This window comes from Euprymna scolopes, chromosome 13, assembly GCF_053919585.1.
Source record: "Euprymna scolopes isolate OS-2025 chromosome 13, ASM5391958v1, whole genome shotgun sequence".
In the NCBI taxonomy this organism is placed as follows: domain Eukaryota; kingdom Metazoa; phylum Mollusca; class Cephalopoda; order Sepiida; family Sepiolidae; genus Euprymna; species Euprymna scolopes.
Window position 1 is genome coordinate 115,778,959 of NC_136494.1, and position 19,997 is coordinate 115,798,955.

A 19,997-nucleotide genomic window follows, 5' to 3' on the forward strand; every position below is an offset into this window, starting at 1 on the left:
CACAGATTTCATCATTGGGTTTTTAAGAGATACAATTGATCTCTATAGAAAATGTGCTGGTACTATTTATCTATTTAAAAACAGATTCTGTACAGTCCTCTGGAAATCCTTAGATTGAAAATTGTGGACTCGTTTTGCTATCTTAGTGATATGACTTTTGCTAGTGGGTAAATTTTAATGTCACATGTGCATTTCTTCCCATTTTAACCTTTCATTCACTTTTGCTTGTTACAATAACATAAATATTCAACATGCAATGAAGAGTAAATGCTGAGGCCCTATTAATTTAGCCTTTTGAAGAATACAGAAATGACGGCTATGTTTTGGATTTGTTGACTGTGCCTTTGACAGTTCTAACTTCCTGTTAGGACAGAGGGTGCCTATATCAGTCTGCTCTGTGTTGTAGCCACCTGTAATGGTATGGACATTGTTGGCTGAAGTTCTGTGTTGATAAATAGATGTACACATTTCATTGTAGGCTAATCAAGGAAAAGGCAAGCCGAAGGAAACTTGGTGATTGACATGCATTTGCCTATTTTTGACAATGTAGATGATAGTTTCATGAAGAATTTGACTTTGTATTGTTGCAACCAACATGCAATCTACATCTGTAGAAATGAGACGTTCATTGAAGAACGAATATAAGGAGGGGGCCGGTAACTATCTGTAGAATATTTGGACATTTTGTATTAGTATGAAGCTTTCAATTTATTCCATGCAAATATTTGAAATCTTTGTAATTTTGTGATTAAGACTGATAATTTCGATTACTTTTCTAACCTTAGCTGTTATTCTCCAACCTTCAAGTGACATCTTGTTGAACTCTGGAAATCTTTAAATTTTGTAGAGTGCATCTGAAGGCTGAATGTTACATTGGCTGAAAAGTAAGAATATCATCCAAGATGAAAATAGTTGTCCAAATATGTTAAACCTTTCAATTTTCTACAAGAGTAGTTTTTGAATTCGTTAAAATACTTCAGGTAAAAGATTTAATAGAAAAAAACTTGGATGCATCTAGAAGAAAAATTGATCTTTTCAAAAACCAATTTGGTGTAAATACACTAATCATATTTCACAAGATTTTTTTTATTTTTAATCTTAACAATACCAGTGTTGTTGTGGACCAATATGATCGTCCATCTAATAGTGAAACATAATACGCTTGTAATTCTATAAAATATTTGACTTTTTGGGAGAATGCGCAAATACGCCCATGACACAAGTGATTTCTTCTGCTGCCTGTCCAATTTGTTTGACTGGAGTACTTATAGTAGAAACTTTAGAAAACTTTATTGATCTGGTGGCTTGTTTAACTGATTATTCACTTTTCAACTGACCGTTACCTCAGTCCTGCCTGTCTTCAATTCTTTGCAGTACACATTTCATCGATAGTCTTCAAGGTTTTCACAGCTGCCTGATGTAACACCACTTGACCTATTCTTACTTTGTTAGCAAAGAGAGATAACACATAAGCTTAGATAAAAGAATGGAAAATCTTTAAAACCAATTGTTAAAAAAAAAAAAATTAAGTTATCTCCCTTACTCTGCCAGCATAAAATAAGAAAAGAGTTGACATTGGGGTATTTCATAAACATATTTTTGTTTAACATAATGAATTTGTAATGTTAACATGGTGAGATTCATAATCCTATGGTGCAATCATGAAAATAAAAAACACATCCTCTGGGTTTGAAGTGTTTATGATTTGTTGTATTCATTCCATAATATTGGCTTATTTCTTTTTATGAAACATTTTCTATGATGGTTTGCGTCCTTAATGTATTTGTTGAAAACAGGTTGAATATGGATGCATCTTGTTATGGACAAGAAAAGTTTCTAGAAAATATGTAACGATTTTTTTCTGCATCTTGTAGGAGTTGTGTACTGACATTGATTTACTTTCCAACAATTTGGCAATGATTTTATCTTATGAACAAATGTTTTATCAATTGTAGTATGACCATTCTGTCTCAGCTGCCACAACGGCTGTGTGTTTGACGACGACAACTGCAACACCATCCTTGACCAGTTCCACAACATCGGGTTCTGTAATGGCAGTGACTACAACCTCACCCTCCACGAAGGCAGCTCCCCAATTGACAAACAGTAAGTATTTAGTTTTACAGTTAAATAGAAAATGTTCAGTTAGCTTTATTTTTAGTTATTTTTAAAAACAAAATTTCTTTTAGATGAGGATTGAATTTTAATATTATATCTACTATTCTCCTCTTGGTTTCAATGTTTAAGCTGATGTAATGGGTACAATTTGAAATTCTGTATAGGTTCCAGAGTTTAAAAAAGGTACACATTAAGCTGATTTTAGGTTACATTGGCTGAATTGTTGCAAATACAGTAGAACCCCAGGATACGGTGGCCCTAGGATAGTTTTTTTTTGTTTTTGTTTTCCTGGTTACGATGTGTAATACAATGTTTTTCTGGCTCCTGGTTATGGTATTTGCTCCGCCTTACAGTGTTATTTATATTATTTGATTATATACATGTGTATTATATACTGTACTGTATTTTGTTACTAATTTTTAATGCCGTATCCTTGGAGGGGGGGGGGTTACTGTATAATAATCAAGATGAGAATATTAGTCTCAATAATCCAATTATCAATATTAGTTTAAAACAAAAAAGGTTACAAAAGGACAAATTGGTATATACCTGAAATAATGCCATGATATAAACCAATTGAAAAAGAAAATCAAATTAATAAGAAAAAACAAGCTTGCATTTTTATGCAGATATCATTATTAATTACGGGACGTTCCAGCCCTGACACCCCCCTGCCCATCAGATTTTTTTTCTCATGATCACTTCATAAAATTTAGGTAAAAGCTAAGAGATCTGCATCTCCAGCCATATTTGAGTAAAGAAACCCATTTTTTTTTTTTTTTTTTTTTTTTTTTCTTTAGAGGATTGATTTCGATCCAGAAATAAATTTGCACTGCAACACCCTATTTTGGAATCCAGACATTTTAGAAAATTCGCAATTTTGGAGCTAAAAATAATCCTCTTGGGCCTCAATTTCACCCAAGTATGTTTTCAAGAGTTAGGAATCCAAAAATCATAAAAAGGCACCAAATGAATGAATTTGTGTGCCACTGCGGCACTTTTTAAAAGGTTGTTTGGCCCTCCAAAGCAGAGAAACAAAAAGGACAAATATGATGCTTTTCCTGAAACAACTTTTGGATTTTTTAAAATAAAATATGAAACTTTCATAAAATTAAAAAATATCTCTTGGCATTACCACTATTCTCACGTATTTAAACCCTAAAATTTGTTATTTTTCCAAAAATTTCTGTTTAAGAAAATTGCGATATTTGTGACAGATTAGTGTTATCTCCTTGATTAATTTTACAGAAAACAGTTTAGAATGTGAAGTGGGAGCTTGCAGACCAGCAAATCTACTCTTAAATCAGGGTTTTTTCACTCTGGATCAGCTGCAAAATTTGTCTAACTTTTAAAATAGCTTTTAAAAGACTAAACAAATTTAAAACAATTTCTCTTGGTCTAATTAGCTCAAAAACATTGCTTTATCCCTTCCTCAAATGGCTGTCCAAAAAATTTGTCCTTCCCTCTTACCTTCAGAACCCAAGTGGGAAGTCTTGTATTTACAGAAATTTTGGCTTTGTCATCTTAAATGCCAGGAGAATTCTAACAGTTCAACAGATTATGTATGCATCACTGGAATATGCAAACCAATATGTGCAAAAATCATCAGAAGTAACTAGTCTAAGTACTTTTAGCATCTATCAAAGTAGTTCTGGGTTTTCTTTTCCTCATCTGTGATGAAATATGTTCTTCCGTTTGATGACATATTTGGTGTCGTGATTTTCATGATTAGCTTGTTCAATAGAATCTACCTCTTATCTGTTCAAGGTAAGTGAAATAGAGCTGATGGCCCATATGGATGCAGGAATCTGCGAGTGTGGTCTCATTTATCCTTATTTATAACCTCAATGAATGCCAGCCAACAAAACCTGTCAAAGATGCAAGTGATGTAGTTGTTGTAGTTGAGATTCTAGTATCTTATTCTGTGCTGCTGGCATGGCAAGAAGGAATAGTCAACAAAGATTGTTGTCAATACTCAATTTCCCTGAATTGTGTATTGGGATATTGAAACTAAGTGGTGACAACTTCTAATGCCAGGGATGGTATCACAGAGCTGGTACTGGAGATACAAGATTTTTCTTACGGATACCATGTGGTTCTTTGTCAATAGTCAGGAAAGTAATTCCTACGATCAATGTTTTTGCACTATTCCTCATCTGCTCAGAACATTAAATTTTGATTGGTGATAGGCCATTGCAAACTGGCTCACAGTACTTACGCTTGTCAGTACTTCCAATGACGTCACAAGGGGATTGCCATGAGTAGTTGTAAAGAATGTCCAAGTCGTATCTATGCCAAAATCAGATTTGTGATGGCAAAGATTAAGAAATGCTTTGTATTTTTTATATTGACCAGCACAGCCATCACTAAAGTATTCAATTCTTTTAATCTGTAGCAATTTTCCTGGATCCATGCCATGACAATTATCTGCAGTTCATGAACGAAAGGTGTCATGGTCAAGATCATCAGATATGATGCACAAAGAAATGTGTTGAAGTTTTCCATCTTGTTGAAAATATATCACCACAGGATGCATTCTAGTGATATCCCTGGATTTCATCTTACACCACGTCTAGATTTTCTGCAAAGTCTAGAAGAATGATGCACTCTTCCTCGATGATCTCATCTTTTCTTTGAAAATTCTTGAAGAATTGAGCCCTACTCCTTGTTGCAGAAGAGTGGGTTGTAAGGTTATCTATGCTATACACCAGCAACTCAATGAAATCTTCAACATCAACTGTGTGTCTGTAGGGTTGCCATGTCTACACTCTACCACTGGCTGTAAGACATCTCCTTGTTGATTTTGAGTTCAATGAATTTGTCACAAATGTACTTTTCCAGAGTAGTATATCCAGGACAGTTTTGACAATGATGCATCATACATTCAAGATTTGTGATACATAAAAAATTGGTACCGACCAAGATTTGAGGACAGTCCATAAAAAAAGCCCTTCTGCAAACTATGAATTAGCATTTCAAGGTAAAAAATAAATGGACACACTTGTCTGAAAACATTGATATAATGGTATAAGGCACTCCTACAACACTTTGTTGAAATATTGTCAAGTATAAAATTTGCCAGGCAGAAAGTTTTTTCCAGATGATTTCTTAACAAATTTCCAATACAAGTTTTCCTTTTTTTTTTTTTCTTTTTTTTTTTTCTTTTTTTTTTCTTTTTTTTTTTCTTTTTTTTTTTCTTTTTTTTTTTTTTTTCTATATATATATATATATATATATGAAAGTATGATGTGGTGATTGTTTTTATCGAATAAATCTTTATTTTCTTTGTAGAAATGATTTCTTGCTATTACAAAATTAGTGCATTCAGTTAGTGTTTTAGTGTGATTGGCCTTTATAAAAAAATTTAAAAAGAACCCTTTATACAACAGCTCCCTGAACCCATAGCATAAAATAACCCAATGAGTTTGCATGCCATAAAACCCAAGAAAACAAACAAAAATAGGGTAAACAAGGCTATTTTAGGTGAAAAAGTTTTCAACCCCTAATTTAAAACAGTTTTCAGTTTTTTTATGTTTCTTGGGTACAATTTGGGCTGATTGCCATCAGTACCTTATGTTCTAAAAAGCAATGAACCCAAGTCAAAACTTAGTTATTAGTATTTTATACTTAATACAACGGTATATGGCAAGTGACAAAATGTTCTAGATTTCTGCAATTTTTTTCAATATAACTTTGTGTGATAAACTCTTTGCTGCCAGCAATACTTATGGATCCTCATTTGATGAATAATTATCTCATTAAGCTACAAGAAATTATCAAATTTAAAAGTCAATACTTGCCAAGAATTTTTAACACTTGTGACTTTTTCTGGATTTTCTGGAAAATTATTAACAATGTAAAAAAAAACTTTGTTTTCTGAAATCCTTAATTTGGAATGTTCCTTACACTAGTTAAAATTATGAATCTTTTTCAGAACATAGGATTGTCACAACTATCAAGTAGATTCTGTATGTAAAAATGGTTCCAACTGAAGAGATGGCTATGAATGAATGCTGAGATACACTTGAAAAATCAAAACATAATCTCATGTATTGGCCATCAAGTTAGTACAAAATGGTATCAATACTATCAAGTTAGTACAAAATGGTATCAATACTATCAAGTTAGTACAAAATGGTATCAATACTATCAAGTTAGTACAAAATGGTATCAATACTATCAAGTTAGTACAAAATGGTATCAATACTATCAAGTTAGTACAAAATGGTATCAATACTATCAAGTTAGTACAAAATGGTATCAATACTATCAAGTTAGTACAAAATGGTATCAATACTATCAAGTTAGTACAAAATGGTATCAATACTATCAAGTTAGTACAAAATGGTATCAATAGTATCCATTGACAAAGACAAGGTTACAGTGGTTATACATGGATGTTCCAACAAATTGGCAGCTTTAATAGGATTCGGTGGTTAGTGTAAAGAGTTTGACCCTGAACCATTCTTTGAGCCACTTCATAGTAAATTTAAATACTCTACTTATGGGTAAGGTCCACATCATATGTCTGGAACACTTTGTGGAAAAAAAAAAAAAATAACATTCCCATTTGTTTTAAGCAGGTGGTGAATCTGTTCACAAAGATACTGATTCGACTATTGTGATGTAGGAAAAGTTGGAGCTTTCACTGGGGGAACGCACCCGTATCTTGGTAGATAATCTGGTAATGTTAGTTTTCTGTATGGAAACAACCTACACAGAATGAGATAACCATTGTCCCCAGTATTAGTCAATGGAATATTAGGGGGGGGGATTCACATCAAGAAAACTATCAATGAAATTTTGATACATGCTTTCGCCATATAGGGATTATGTTCAGAGCATTACTGAACCATATGTAAACCATATCTATTCCGCTCACTATGTATGGAAAGGAAGCATAACAAATTATCTGAATGTGTTGACAATTTTTCACTGAGATTTTCAGATCCTCTGAAACCTCAAAATCCAACCTTCACAGGACTATCTTCAATTTCTTCATCCATCATTCATATAATGTAAAGAAATGAATCCTCCGTTGTCTTTCACATTGAACAATGGCAAGTCTAGATCAAACAAGACGCTACTCTTAAATTCACTAGTTTGTTTATCATATATATCAAGCGCTTGTATGTAATAATTTAGAGGATATCTAATCCATATTACATCAGAGCAGTATTCAGGAGTAAATTAACTCCTAAGCTAAGCCTCCTGCAGAAAACCTGATCAAGAATTATGTTTTTCATGTAAATGTGGCAAATATACTAAGATGAGTTGTATTGTCCATTTAAAACAAGACTAGAAGATCAGAAAACCGTAATGCATGGAGATATTGAAAAGTCTGATATGGCAGACCACATATGTAGGAGAAAGAGACCAGCTCTCCTTATGGGATAAAGTAAAAATTATAGACAGAATAATTGAGAGTAAAGATTAGGTTGATGACTTTTAAAGTTCATATTAGAACTGTCCACATGGACATATTGGCAAGGAAAGTCATTGGTTAACACTAAATTCCAAGTAATCTTGAAAGGTTCCATCTTTACTACAGGCAACAATAAGCAAAAATAACAAAATTAACACTTCTAGTTGGTAATGGCAAAAAGGATGAGAACAATGTACCCTTGTGAATTAATGGATTTGGTTCAACATGCTCTATAGGTTCCTGAGGTTAATCTGCAAAAGTGTTAACAAATAGCTGCAATGACAATGTACATATTAATAAAATTTTGATCATTACTTGCGTGTCGCGTGTCTGTGCGCTTGCCTCTACAGTACTTACATTTTTATTTACTATTAATCACTTATTTATTGAAAGGAATTTTAATAGTTAAAAAAAATTACTTTGTGACTCTTTGAAATTATAAGAAATTTGAAAGCATTTAAACTGTCAGTTACAAAGTTATTTAAACTGACTTGAAAATTAATAAATCCTCATTTATTAAAGTAGAAGTTTTGGAAATTATTTGCATCCAATTGTATAGATTAAAACCAATGTTACATTGAACTAAATTGTTATAAATTAACTAATTTTACTAATTAATAATTTCATGACCAAATGATGTTGTAATAATTAAACTTGAAATTTAAAAAATCTTGTAAAAAAAAAAAAATCAATAAAAAGGCAAACAAAAATGATCTCAATGCTTAGTAATTACAGTTGGTAGTTTGGATAAAATCCACGCAAAAATTAAATAAAATAGCTCTAACACAAATTTATCAATTAGTTTAAACAACTTTTTAGAAGGTTTTTCTATTTATTTCAAAATGTTTGAACTTTTTCTGTTGGTTATTCAAATTTACGGCATGATACAAAATGTTAGTAACAAGTGAGTGTTCTCTTTATATGTGTTTGTGTTACATAAGATCAGAAAAATTTCTGTACTATCTGTATCAAATCTAAAACAAAAAGGACCAATCCCTAGTCGCCTATCTATGTTGAACTCTTTTATCTGTTTTAATATCTCTCATAAACAGAGGCTGAAGAGTCTAAAGTAGGCGACCAAAGAACAGTCCATTTTTCTTTTTGATTTGAAACCAGCGGTGCTGATGTTTTTCTGATCCTCTGTAATACATATAAATAAATATTATGCTCTTATTTTGATATTTTCTTTATAATTCTCATACGAACCTTGTACAGGTGTGTATAAATAAATGTAGAACTTTTTTTAATTTGACTGAATTCAATATTTGACTGACCTAATTTTTACTGTTAATCACTTGATATTCTTCATCTGGTTGGAGTATTCGCGAATATTTCTGGAAATCTATATACTTCTATAATTTTTTTTTTTTTTTTTTTGTGCTTTTATATATTAAAAACCCATTTTTCTATTTATTCAAAAAGAAAATACAACTTTGTTATATATAGTTGTGGAATTGCATTCATCTGCAACATATCTAGCTAATTTGCATATTCTTTTAAACGTTTATTTTAATTAATTACCTATTAGTTTTTTTTTTCGGTTTTCTTATGGGATGATCATCTTTAGTTAACTCTTACATGTAATTATATTCGTACAGATATTCTAAATGATTTATACTTGCATAATAAGATTATAGTAAACATAAGCCTCTTTATATATTTATGTATGTGTATATATTTGTTTAAAAAATTTTGCCTACTAAACACCTGTCAGTTTTTCGTCTCCAGACATGAAACTTAATTTGGGTTTTGGCCAGGGGGGAAATTGGTGCAAAATTTTAAAAAATTAAAAAATATGCAATTTGCCAAGTGAAGATCAAATGACAGCATTAAAAATATCAATGCATAACGTAATAACTGTTGGTCCATGTTTTAATTTTTAGCCTTGCAGCAAACGTGGGCATAGCTCAGGCATTAAAAAAAAAAAAAAGTAAATCGTAAGCTAAATGTTTTGGTTTCGATTCTCGATAGTGAGCACGAGTCATTTTATCTTTTTAAATCATCGCGATATATTGGGTCAAATATAATAATAAATATGAAATCTGCATCAATCAAAATATATTTAAGCATATTTTATGACCGAGCAATGCTAGTGTTGAATAAATTAAAATCTCATGAATAATGCATACACTATGTCATTTAGTAATACGACTTGTACTATTTACAAAATTAATACAAATTGTAAGCAACATAAACAGCATATAATATTTTCATTGCTTTCACAATTGGTCAAATAAATATGCATAATCTCATTATGGATGGAGATTACAATGCAGTTTAGGAAAAAAAACTTATTATAGACAGCTGGCTACTGTTTAGTTATTCATTGTTATTTTTATGGTGATGTATAGTGATGCCATTCTAAAATAGTTGGATTTCTCAAAAAAATGGTAAGCGTTCTTTCATAAATCTTTTTTGTTGATAGCCTAACAACTGTCTAAAATACATTGCATATAATTTTTATTTCCTTAGCTGGGAAAGCACCTCCTAATTTACCGCCTGGTGTCCCACTTCTTGGTCATCATCAGTACATCATGGGACAAGGGACGTTACCTCCATATTTTGTAAGTAAATCTGCTTAGGCTTCATTTTTTATTTTGTAGAGAAGTATTCATTTTATGGGTTTTGTAGTTTTGTCTCTTGACAGATTTTGGTTTATTGAACACAAATTGGCATTGGTTGTTTGTCCTTTACTTTTGAGTACAGAACTGCTGTATTATGTATATACATACACTCACTTGGTTGGCGCTGCATTTATTGGTTAAAGCAGAGATCAGGAGCAGTCCATTTAGCATTTATTTGCTGATTGTTGTTCCTCTCGTCGAATTTACCAGTTTTCTGCTAGCAGAATTATGAATCTGAAACAGAATCTGTTTTTATAACACATGCCAACACGTTAGACTGAATATTGATCTTTTCAATAATTTTTTATTTTTTTTATTTAAGGTGTAGTGTGTACCAAACGTGGGAATGAAATTTTAAATGAATGCTGGATCCTCTATGTATTTACTCTTTCTGCAATCTTTTAAGTGCAAGTTGGTTGGATTTATCTGAATAATTTAATCAATATTTTTCTATAATATTAAAAAAAAAAAAAAATTCTCATAAATTTTATTTATTCAGTGAATGGCAAAATTTATTTTGTACAGTGTAAGGATAATTGTTTCCTTAATGCGCAGGAAAGAGTAATAAGTGACCATATCCATGTTGTTTGGTGGGTGGGGGGGGGGTATATGCTTCGTATCCAACTTTGAAATGGTAGCAAGAAGTAATCATGCAGCTGACCACCAGACTTTTGAAAGCATAATTTTCATTTTCTACCATATAACAAATGTAAATGACTTTCATGGGTTGCTTTAGATTTCTGCATGGAAGAGTATATACAACATTCACATTATGATCTGTTACTGTTTTTATTTTCTTTCCACTTACACGATTCTTCTTTCAATCTAGTCTCTTTCTCAGAGTCTCCAACAGCCGTTGTATACCAGTTATGAAGAGCTGCAAATGATTCAGCAGAGGATGCCATTGGTAAATATTAGCAAAATTAATTATTAGCAACACTGTTGCAATTACTCTTAACCTTCTAATGGGGGGGGGGATATTAACTTTTATGTAAAAAAAAAAATCTTAATGTTGACTGTGTGCAGGGTCACCTAATTAAACAGTGTGGAGGATTGATGCTTAAAAGGTACAAAAAAATCCAGTTTTCCAAACTCGGACATTCTCATGAGCCATTAGATTTGATTGCTTGCATATTCATGTTGAAATGGTTGAGAACTTCATTCAACTGAATCATTGAATCCTATTTGGTCATCAAAAATTTTTACTAGTCCATTCCAGATTCAATCCTTTCCAGAATTTAAATATAATTCACCATTAAATATTTTCAAATGTATGACATATGTTTTACATACCAATTCTCGTTAATTAACTGAAGTTAACTAATTTTCCCTCCAAGATATATGTGCAACTGGGAACACTTGTGACATTGATATTTCATGAAACTTCCTTCAGGGGAAGCCAGTTCAACTCCCCTTGGAGTGAGTGCTGTTGGCACATAAATGTTTTCATGCAGTAAGTGTTTCTGCATGGTTATTATCTGAATAATGTTACACCATTTATCTTTTCATGTTCTAACTTTTATTTTCTTTCATTAGTGTGAGAAGAGGTTCTAGATTGTTTAATGATTTAATATGAATATTTTACGAATGCCTTATTAATCGATTTAAATTTTAAAAAATCCTGATTGAAAGTCCTGTATACTGTCATTTGTATTTTATTTGCAGGCAAGTAATTACTATGACATGGCCACGTTTCCAGTGCCAACCACATTGACTAGCCGAGAGCAAGCTACTCTAGCCAGTGTTCCAGGTTATTCAGGTTAGTTGATATTTTATAAGTATGCAATCCCATTCTACTTTGGCATATTACAGATTTCTTTTCTAACCAAACTTTAAAGAAAGGTACAGATTTAAATATTTTGAATCAAAGTAATAAGTTTAAATATAAAAAAAAATATTAAAGTTTACCTGTTTGATACATTATATGAAAGAAGCATGAAAATGTGACTGATTTTCACAGATCAGATTTCTGTAAACAGAACACATGATTTTTAAGACCCGTGGTTTAGTGGTTAAATTACTTGGTAAAATTCAGCTTTTGTGGATATTAAATTTTCACATCAACAGTTCATTTTTGAAGTTCCACTCTTCTAGAGGTTGAAAGTATTGGGTGACACTTTAAATACCATTGCAAATTCCTGGTGCTACAAGATCAGAATGTCTGAAGATATTGGCGTCCTGGCTCAAATGTGCTGAACATTGTTTTTTATTTTCCCCTTTTCTCTTTGCAAAACTCTATTTTCTACAAAAACAATTCACACCACCTATTCCCCCTCTTGATTTTGCCTAGTTGGTAGGACACTAAAATATGCCAGCTCTCCCCCCCCCCCTCCTGCAGAGAGTAAAAATCCCTCAGTGGTGCCACCTGTTGGTTGTGTGTGGCAACCCATGATGGTTTGGGATGGGTTCCTGGTGATTGAGCAGATTATCACCTAAGCACAAAGAGGACATGGCTCTGCAACACGTCATTGGCCCTTACTTTGGCTAGACGGAAGGTCAGAGAGGGCCAATCTGATCAATTGGCTGGTTATGTCAAGCCCAATCATATACAACCAATCCCAAATCCAATAACTTACCCTCTATCTACCCAGTAAATTTTTATCCCTGAATATCTGATGGCAAGCGATGGCTGAGGGTCAATCAATTGAGAAGATTAGAACTCAGCACATCTATCTTCATTCGTACATATGTATTTTTGAGCTACATCGTGAACAGGAAACAAAGTGCTTGACAACTACTCCCCAAAAGAGTATATCTTTCACGTAACCCTAGAATAGGCAAGGCAAATGGGTTTGCCTCTTGCCATATCTCAATTTTAGACTCCAAGGTGGGTAGGAAGCATGGTGGATAAAAACAAATCAAAATTATACATTGCAGAAAAATACACTATAGCTCAACCCCCTCAAAAAAACTCTTAAAAGAAACCACTCAGATGATTTTCACTTAATTCAGAGAATGAAAAAAATTCCAATACAAGGAAAACGACATGAAACTTCCCAAGATTCCTAATTATTAAAAGAAAAAAAAAAATTCAGAATTATCACCTTTTTTAATAGAAAAGGTAATATCAACCAAATACAATCCCAAAACAGTTTAAAAAAAAAACTAAATATAAGGTGGAAATTTGCTAATAGAAGTCACTAATTATAAAGATGCTCTAAACCTATTGAAAATGGAAAAATTCCAGTTCAAATGTAAAGTCTTTCCACACAAAAGACTAAACACTTCAAAAGGAGTAATCCGAAGTTATCTCTAGCAACAAAAGACGAAATGAAAACAGAATTAAACAAGCAAGATAACTACAAATACATATATATTGACCTTTAACACCCCTACAATACCGAAAGAAATAATAATTGGATACAAGTAGAGCAGTATATTTCAGTTCCACTAACAAATATGGACACCACAAAGAAGCATGCAAAGGGAAAAAAATGTGAAAAATGTGATAGATAACCAGATCACATTGAAGAAGAATGCAAAAACGAAATAATACGTGCAAACTGCAGAGACGACCACTTGTCCTTTTCTAAAATATGAAAAATATATAAAAAAAGAAAACTGAAATTAAAAAAAAAAAAATTCTCAAGTTAGGAAAATAGTAAATACATACTATAGATAAAACACATGCCAAATTAACAAAAAATAAATAAGCCAAACCAACTTAATACATATATATATATATATATATATATATATATATATATATATATATATAAATATATATATATATATATATAAATATATATATATATATATATAAATATATATATATATATATATAAATATATATATATATATATATAAATATATATATATATATATATAAATATATATATATATATATAAATATATATATATATATAAATATATATATATATATATATATATATAAATATATATATATATATATATATATATATATATATATATATATATATAAATATATATATATAAATATATATATATAAATATATATATATAAATATATATATATAAATATATATATATATATATATATATATATATATATATATATATATATATATAAATACGAACAAGAACATACGAATAAGAACATACGAATAAGAACAAACTAATCACACTAAACCATAAAGAATGGCCAGATTTTCAAACTAGCTTTAAAAAAAAAAAAATGCACCCAAATCCAAACCAAAACAAAACATCTACAATGTAAATATTAGTAAGAATACCACAAAAACCAATAAGACAAACATCAGAAAGTAAATAAAAACACAACCAATGATAAAACCGTAAATAAAGAACACTCCAGCCAAGATGAAATTCAAGTAATTGACACACAAAATAGATTCCAAACTCTAGATAAGATGGAAACTGATAATGCTATGGATAATACTAAATAAATAAAACAAATTAGAACTCAAAACAACATCCCAAGAAAAAGCTAGATCGACATCAAGATCCAGACAAAAAAAAAAAAAACCTTGGCAAGACTTTTCACCAAAGATTGAAACACCACCAAAGCCTGTACCTCCAAAGAGATGGAGATGGATGTAAATAAAAAAAAAATAATAATAAAAAAAAATCTTGGCTAAAATTAAAAAAACACAAATCATCCAATGGAATTATCGTGGAATAAAATCAAACTATAATGAACTTATTATTTCACACTTCAACTAAGCCATTGTCTGCTTGCAAGAAATTTTCCTACAAAACAATAGTCATCTCAAAACGCCAAACTATGAACAATAGAGCTATATCCATAATACAGACCTTCATGCTAAAGGTAGCACTTCAATTATCTTATGTAATGATATACCTCAAAGTAAGTTTCCTGTCAAAACAAGCAGTTGCATCTCTAGTAATATTACACAAAATAATCACAATCTGCTCAATATACGTACCTCCCTCACGAAAAAGAAAACAAACTAGAAAATTTAATCAAACAATTACCCTCACAGTTCATCCTCCTAGGAGACTTTAACTGTCACAGCACTGTAAATAATAAAAACAAAATAACAAACTCAAAAGGAAATGAAATTGAACAATCAACAAAAATGACTGATGTCTCCTCAACCAAAAGGATCTCACATACATAAACACAACAGACAAATGCAATTGACTTCACCATGTGCAACCCATCAAGAGGAAAGTGAATGTAGACTAAAAATGTTTGGGGTTTTTTTTTTATAAAATTTTTTGTAAAAAGGTTACCTAGGCATCTTGTTACTTGTTTTTTGTTTTTTTTGCCACAAAATTTAAATAAATTAAACTTGTATGTATTATTTGAAAGTTAAATTTGATAAATATAGTGTAGCATATGAAATTAAACTAAAGTGTAATAAAACTATAACAGCTTATGTTAAAGTAATTAATGTATTCAGAATTTTTATTATGAAGTGACTTATTGAAGTAAAATATAAGAAAAAGACATCATTGAAAACAATACAATAAAATTAACAAAATTATAATACAGATAAAAATAACAATTAGTCTTTATTAGCACTTTTAAGAACAAAATTAGGAAATACGTTAGCTGGCTATAATTAATGTAATTGTAATTTTTGAATGTGGAAGTATTGAATATTAATTTTCACATTAACAGTTTAAAGACATTTTTGAATTTCACTGTCGCAAATTATTGAAAATAAAATTTGATTTAGAAAGTTTGTCTTATTTTACACAAGTGCATTTTGTTTGTGAATGATAAATTGATATCAAAAAGATATCGATGAAATCGATCTAAGAAAAAAAAAATCTGTCAAAAACGGATTTCATGTTCAGAATTCATTAAGTAGGCTTGCATGAAAAATGTTTCATATAGACAAAAGAATGTTAGCATTTTTAAAGTTTTTTGTTTTACTCTTTTTTTTTTTTTTTTCTTTTTTTTTTCATAGGCATCCCCCACTTATCGAGGCCAAGAGGCCACTCGAGGATAAGAGTTAAAGAGTGTGCAGTAGAAATTGGATGATATAGTAACCGTTAGTAATGGAGATTGGGTAAATTTGTTAACTTAAGTGGAACGGCTCATCAGAAACTTGTTCACGTTAGACTTAAAGACAACCATATTGTAGTCAGCTGGAAAGCAGAAAAACGGAAGACAATTCCATAGGCGTGTAGTTCTAAGAAAAAAGCTTTGCTCATGGAATCTACGTTTAGGTTTAGGCACAGATAAAGAGTGGGGGAAATTAGTGATAGTGTTTTCTGCTAGATGCTAGAGGGGGTTTCTTGTGAAAGTTTGGCGGTGGGGTGGGGGGCATAGAATGGAGCTCAGCCGAGCACTTGCAATGAAAATAACGATAAAGCCGCGACAAACTCGCAACATTTCTTCTGTGAGATAGAGGTTGCAAGGAGGAGAAAAGGACATCTCCTACGAGGCTACGAAGTCTATTTTGAACTCTATCAAGGCAGGACAAGTCCTTTCTAGCAGCTCCTGCCCAGATGTGGCAACAGTACTCCATCCTTGGACATACCTGACTCTTATATAGATAGAGAATTGCATCAGCAGTGAGATATCTACTGGATCTATAGAAGGATCCCACCATTTTTCCAGCGGCCTTGGCAACAGATTTAATGTATGTGTTCCATTTAAGATCAGGAGTAAAGGTCAAGCCCAGAAGCTTGTCAAAACATAAGGACTCCCCAAGACGAGAGCCATTCAGTTCGATTGATGCCAGATGAGGATCAGAGCGTTGATGATGTAAAGATATAAGCTTGGTTTTAGAGGCGTTAAAAGTAACAAGCCACCTCTTTCCCCATTGTACCACTTGCTCAAGATCAGAGAGAACTTTGTCGTTTACGGTCTTAGATGTGTTACCATAGATAGTAGTGTCATCAGCATAGATATGTACAAATGATGTAAGGATGTGATTTGGAAGATCATTAATATAGATCAGGAAGAGAGTTGGGCCCAGGATGGACCCCTGAGAGACTCCAACATTGATACTAAAAGCTCCTGATTTTTGCCCATCAACCACTATTATGAACCTATCAGAGAGAAACAATTTAATAATTGAGAAGACATTTCCAGCTATATCGTAGCTGGAGATCTTGTGAAGTAAACCTTTATGCCATACTCTATCAAAGGCCTTTGATATGTCAAGAGCAATTGCCCTAGAAAGGTAGCCTCCATCGAGAGATTCACTAATCCTATAAGATATAATTGTAAGCACATCTTCACAAAACTGATGTTTTATCTTGTACGTGTTTTCTGTTGACAAGTCTGTTATGCTTTTGTTCTTTCAGCCACTGACAATAAACTGAGTCGGGTGGAGGCCCAGTCACCAATACCCACGACTCAACAGCAATCCACCCAATCAGCTCATCAACAGCCATATATCAACTTGCATTATCCTTACTACTACCCTTCAGTATTGCCGGGAGCTGCTGGATTCCAGTATCACACAATGTTTGCTGTAAGTCCTTATGATACAGTATTTGCACAGGCTTGGAAAGTCCTTGAATTTTGTACCTTTACCCTGAAAAAGCCTTATTTCTATTATTTCCTTGAAAAATCCTTAAAAATGTCTTAAAAAGGGTATTCTTTATGCCCAGTAAAAATTTGTCGACATATTAAAAGTAAAATCAAAATAAATACTATTAAATTAGTAAAGTTTTGATAAAATACCATTTAAAATATTTTTTAAATATTTAAAAAAAAAAAATAAATAAATAAATTGTTCTGAAATTGCATTGTATTATTGTGGAGACAAGAGTTCTTTCCCTTTATCACAAAACTACCCAATGTTTTCCATATAACATCAGGTAGTTTCCTGATAAAGGGACGTGATTCTTGTATCCACAATACTGGAAATTCAAAATTTTGAAGCAAAACTAACACGGCGTAGAGCAATCTACAATAGGAAAAATAACATTAAATTGCGCTTGGTTGACCACGTATAAGTTGGTCAGGAAATGTAAATATGATTCTCCCTCTTGGTTATAATGGGGGGTGCATAAGGAAACTATCCTTGCACAAATGGGACTCTTCAATGGTGTGTGTGTGTGTGTGTGTGTGTGTGTCCCCCCCCCACATACACACACACGCAATTTTTACTGTTGTCGGTTGGAGAAATCTTTCTAGATGGAAGTCATTTTGAGTTTTGTCCCAATCAAGTCCCTTTTTAGTAGCTAGATTTTATCCACATAAAAAACTGACTTAACTTTGTCCTCATGTTGAGGCAATAAATCTGGTTATGTAACACATAAACCATACAAAGAAATGACTGAAAATGCATACTAAACAAAAAAGTATGATTGTTGCCATTATCAGAAAAAAAATGTTGCAGAGACAAGAAAATAGTATGATGTGTTGTGCACATAAGTTTTATTTGCATTAAAAGATTTTCTGACTGATGTATCACTTTGAGAATCATCTAAGGTTCATAGTTCATCGATTCTGTTAGAAAATACATCACAAAACTGTCAGGATTTTTAAAAGTTTTAGATTTCCAACTGCTTTCAAAATATAGTCAAAAGGGTGCAACCTTGTTTTGTTATGTTCCACTGCATAACTAGAACAAGGTCACAAATTCTCATGCCAGAAGTGCTTTCTTGTGTTGGTTCTGAAAATATTTCCAACCGATAACCGTCATTAGACATTATTTTTAGTTATTAAAATTCACTTAAATGTACATGTTGAATTACTTTATTGCTCAAATTCTCCTTTTCTTTTTAACAGATGCCACCTGTGACCAATACTGCACATGGAGGGAATACTGGCACGACTCAGTACCAGAAAACCTATGGATCTCATGCTTATAATACTGGTGGGAAAGGTGAACTTTTTTAATTGGTTTTAAACTATAAATTTAGATCTAATTGTTGGTTTGCGTGAGAATAAACTTATTTAAGAAGCTCTTATTTAAATCAATGTCTTTTTAAAATTTTATTCTCTAAATTCTAAAAAAAAATTATTCTAATTCTTTTCTCATTTCTTTCTGAATTCATCCAATTTATAAATGCTTTGCACTAATCCTATTTTAAATCAAATTATGTAATCCATTCTAAAAATAAATTTAATACATCGCTTTTTCTTTTGGCAAAATTTTTTTGTGTTCTTTCTAGTAAAATCAGATTCTAATCATTTTATTAAGATCTTATTCTTAATTTTATCATGGTGTAATCCTTCTAATTTTAAGATCCTGTTTTTAAATGTTTTAAAATTTTTCTCAAATTAGGATACCCTCCTTTTCATTTGATTCCATTCATAACTTTCCCTTCCTTTCTTTTTTTCCTGTTATCAATGAAGCAAGTGGCGTTGGTTCTGGTGCAGCATCAACTGCTGACATCCCCGGATCCGGTTATGGGAAATCTCATGCTCCAGTAAGAATGCTTTTAACATCTTTTCAGTTTATCTCAACTTTTCATTTTTATTTGTCATGAAGATTCTTTCAAAGTACGTGCAATTAAAGAACAATGGGGCGGGTATTTATTTAATAAAAAGTAAATCAGTGCAACAATACTTTAAGGGGTTTATTGAGAATGTATAGCTGTATTACTTCCTATTGTTAAAATAGGAACATTTATTGAATAATTTTGTAAGTGGAGTGTGTGTGTGTATGCAGAGATGAAGTAAGATTTGAGGCTGACACAAATTAATAACTTTTACTGATTTCCTATTAATTTAAAGGCATTTGAGAAACCTGGCTTTCATACAGGAACACCTCCTCCTTTTAACTTGCCACTGGCGACTCAAACGCAGGCTGGACCAATGGCTGCTCCAACAACTCCATATGGGACTCCTTTTGTTCCAATTGTCACTCACCAGCCGCACTCCCAGATGCTGCATCATCCCATGCAACAGGTAAATACTTAAAAATTCATTCAGATTTTCATTTTCTTTCCTT

The 19,997-nt window shown here is 31.8% G+C and overlaps 1 protein-coding gene across 28 annotated transcripts in view; it reads left to right on the forward strand.

The window, feature by feature from the left end:
- LOC145292158 (uncharacterized) overlaps nucleotides 1-19,997 on the forward strand; it is a 150,914-nt gene that overhangs the window by 129,670 nt on the left and 1,247 nt on the right. For all 28 annotated transcript variants that reach the window (XM_080138305.1, XM_080138298.1, XM_080138310.1 and 25 more), the window contains 8 exons: nucleotides 1,956-2,106; nucleotides 10,016-10,107; nucleotides 10,997-11,074; nucleotides 11,833-11,926; nucleotides 17,395-17,564; nucleotides 18,830-18,926; nucleotides 19,400-19,473; nucleotides 19,781-19,954. In XM_080138305.1, the coding sequence (XP_079994431.1) occupies nucleotides 1,956-2,106; nucleotides 10,016-10,107; nucleotides 10,997-11,074; nucleotides 11,833-11,926; nucleotides 17,395-17,564; nucleotides 18,830-18,926; nucleotides 19,400-19,473; nucleotides 19,781-19,954 (930 nt within the window). The remainder of the gene's footprint in view (nucleotides 1-1,955; nucleotides 2,107-10,015; nucleotides 10,108-10,996; nucleotides 11,075-11,832; nucleotides 11,927-17,394; nucleotides 17,565-18,829; nucleotides 18,927-19,399; nucleotides 19,474-19,780; nucleotides 19,955-19,997) is intronic.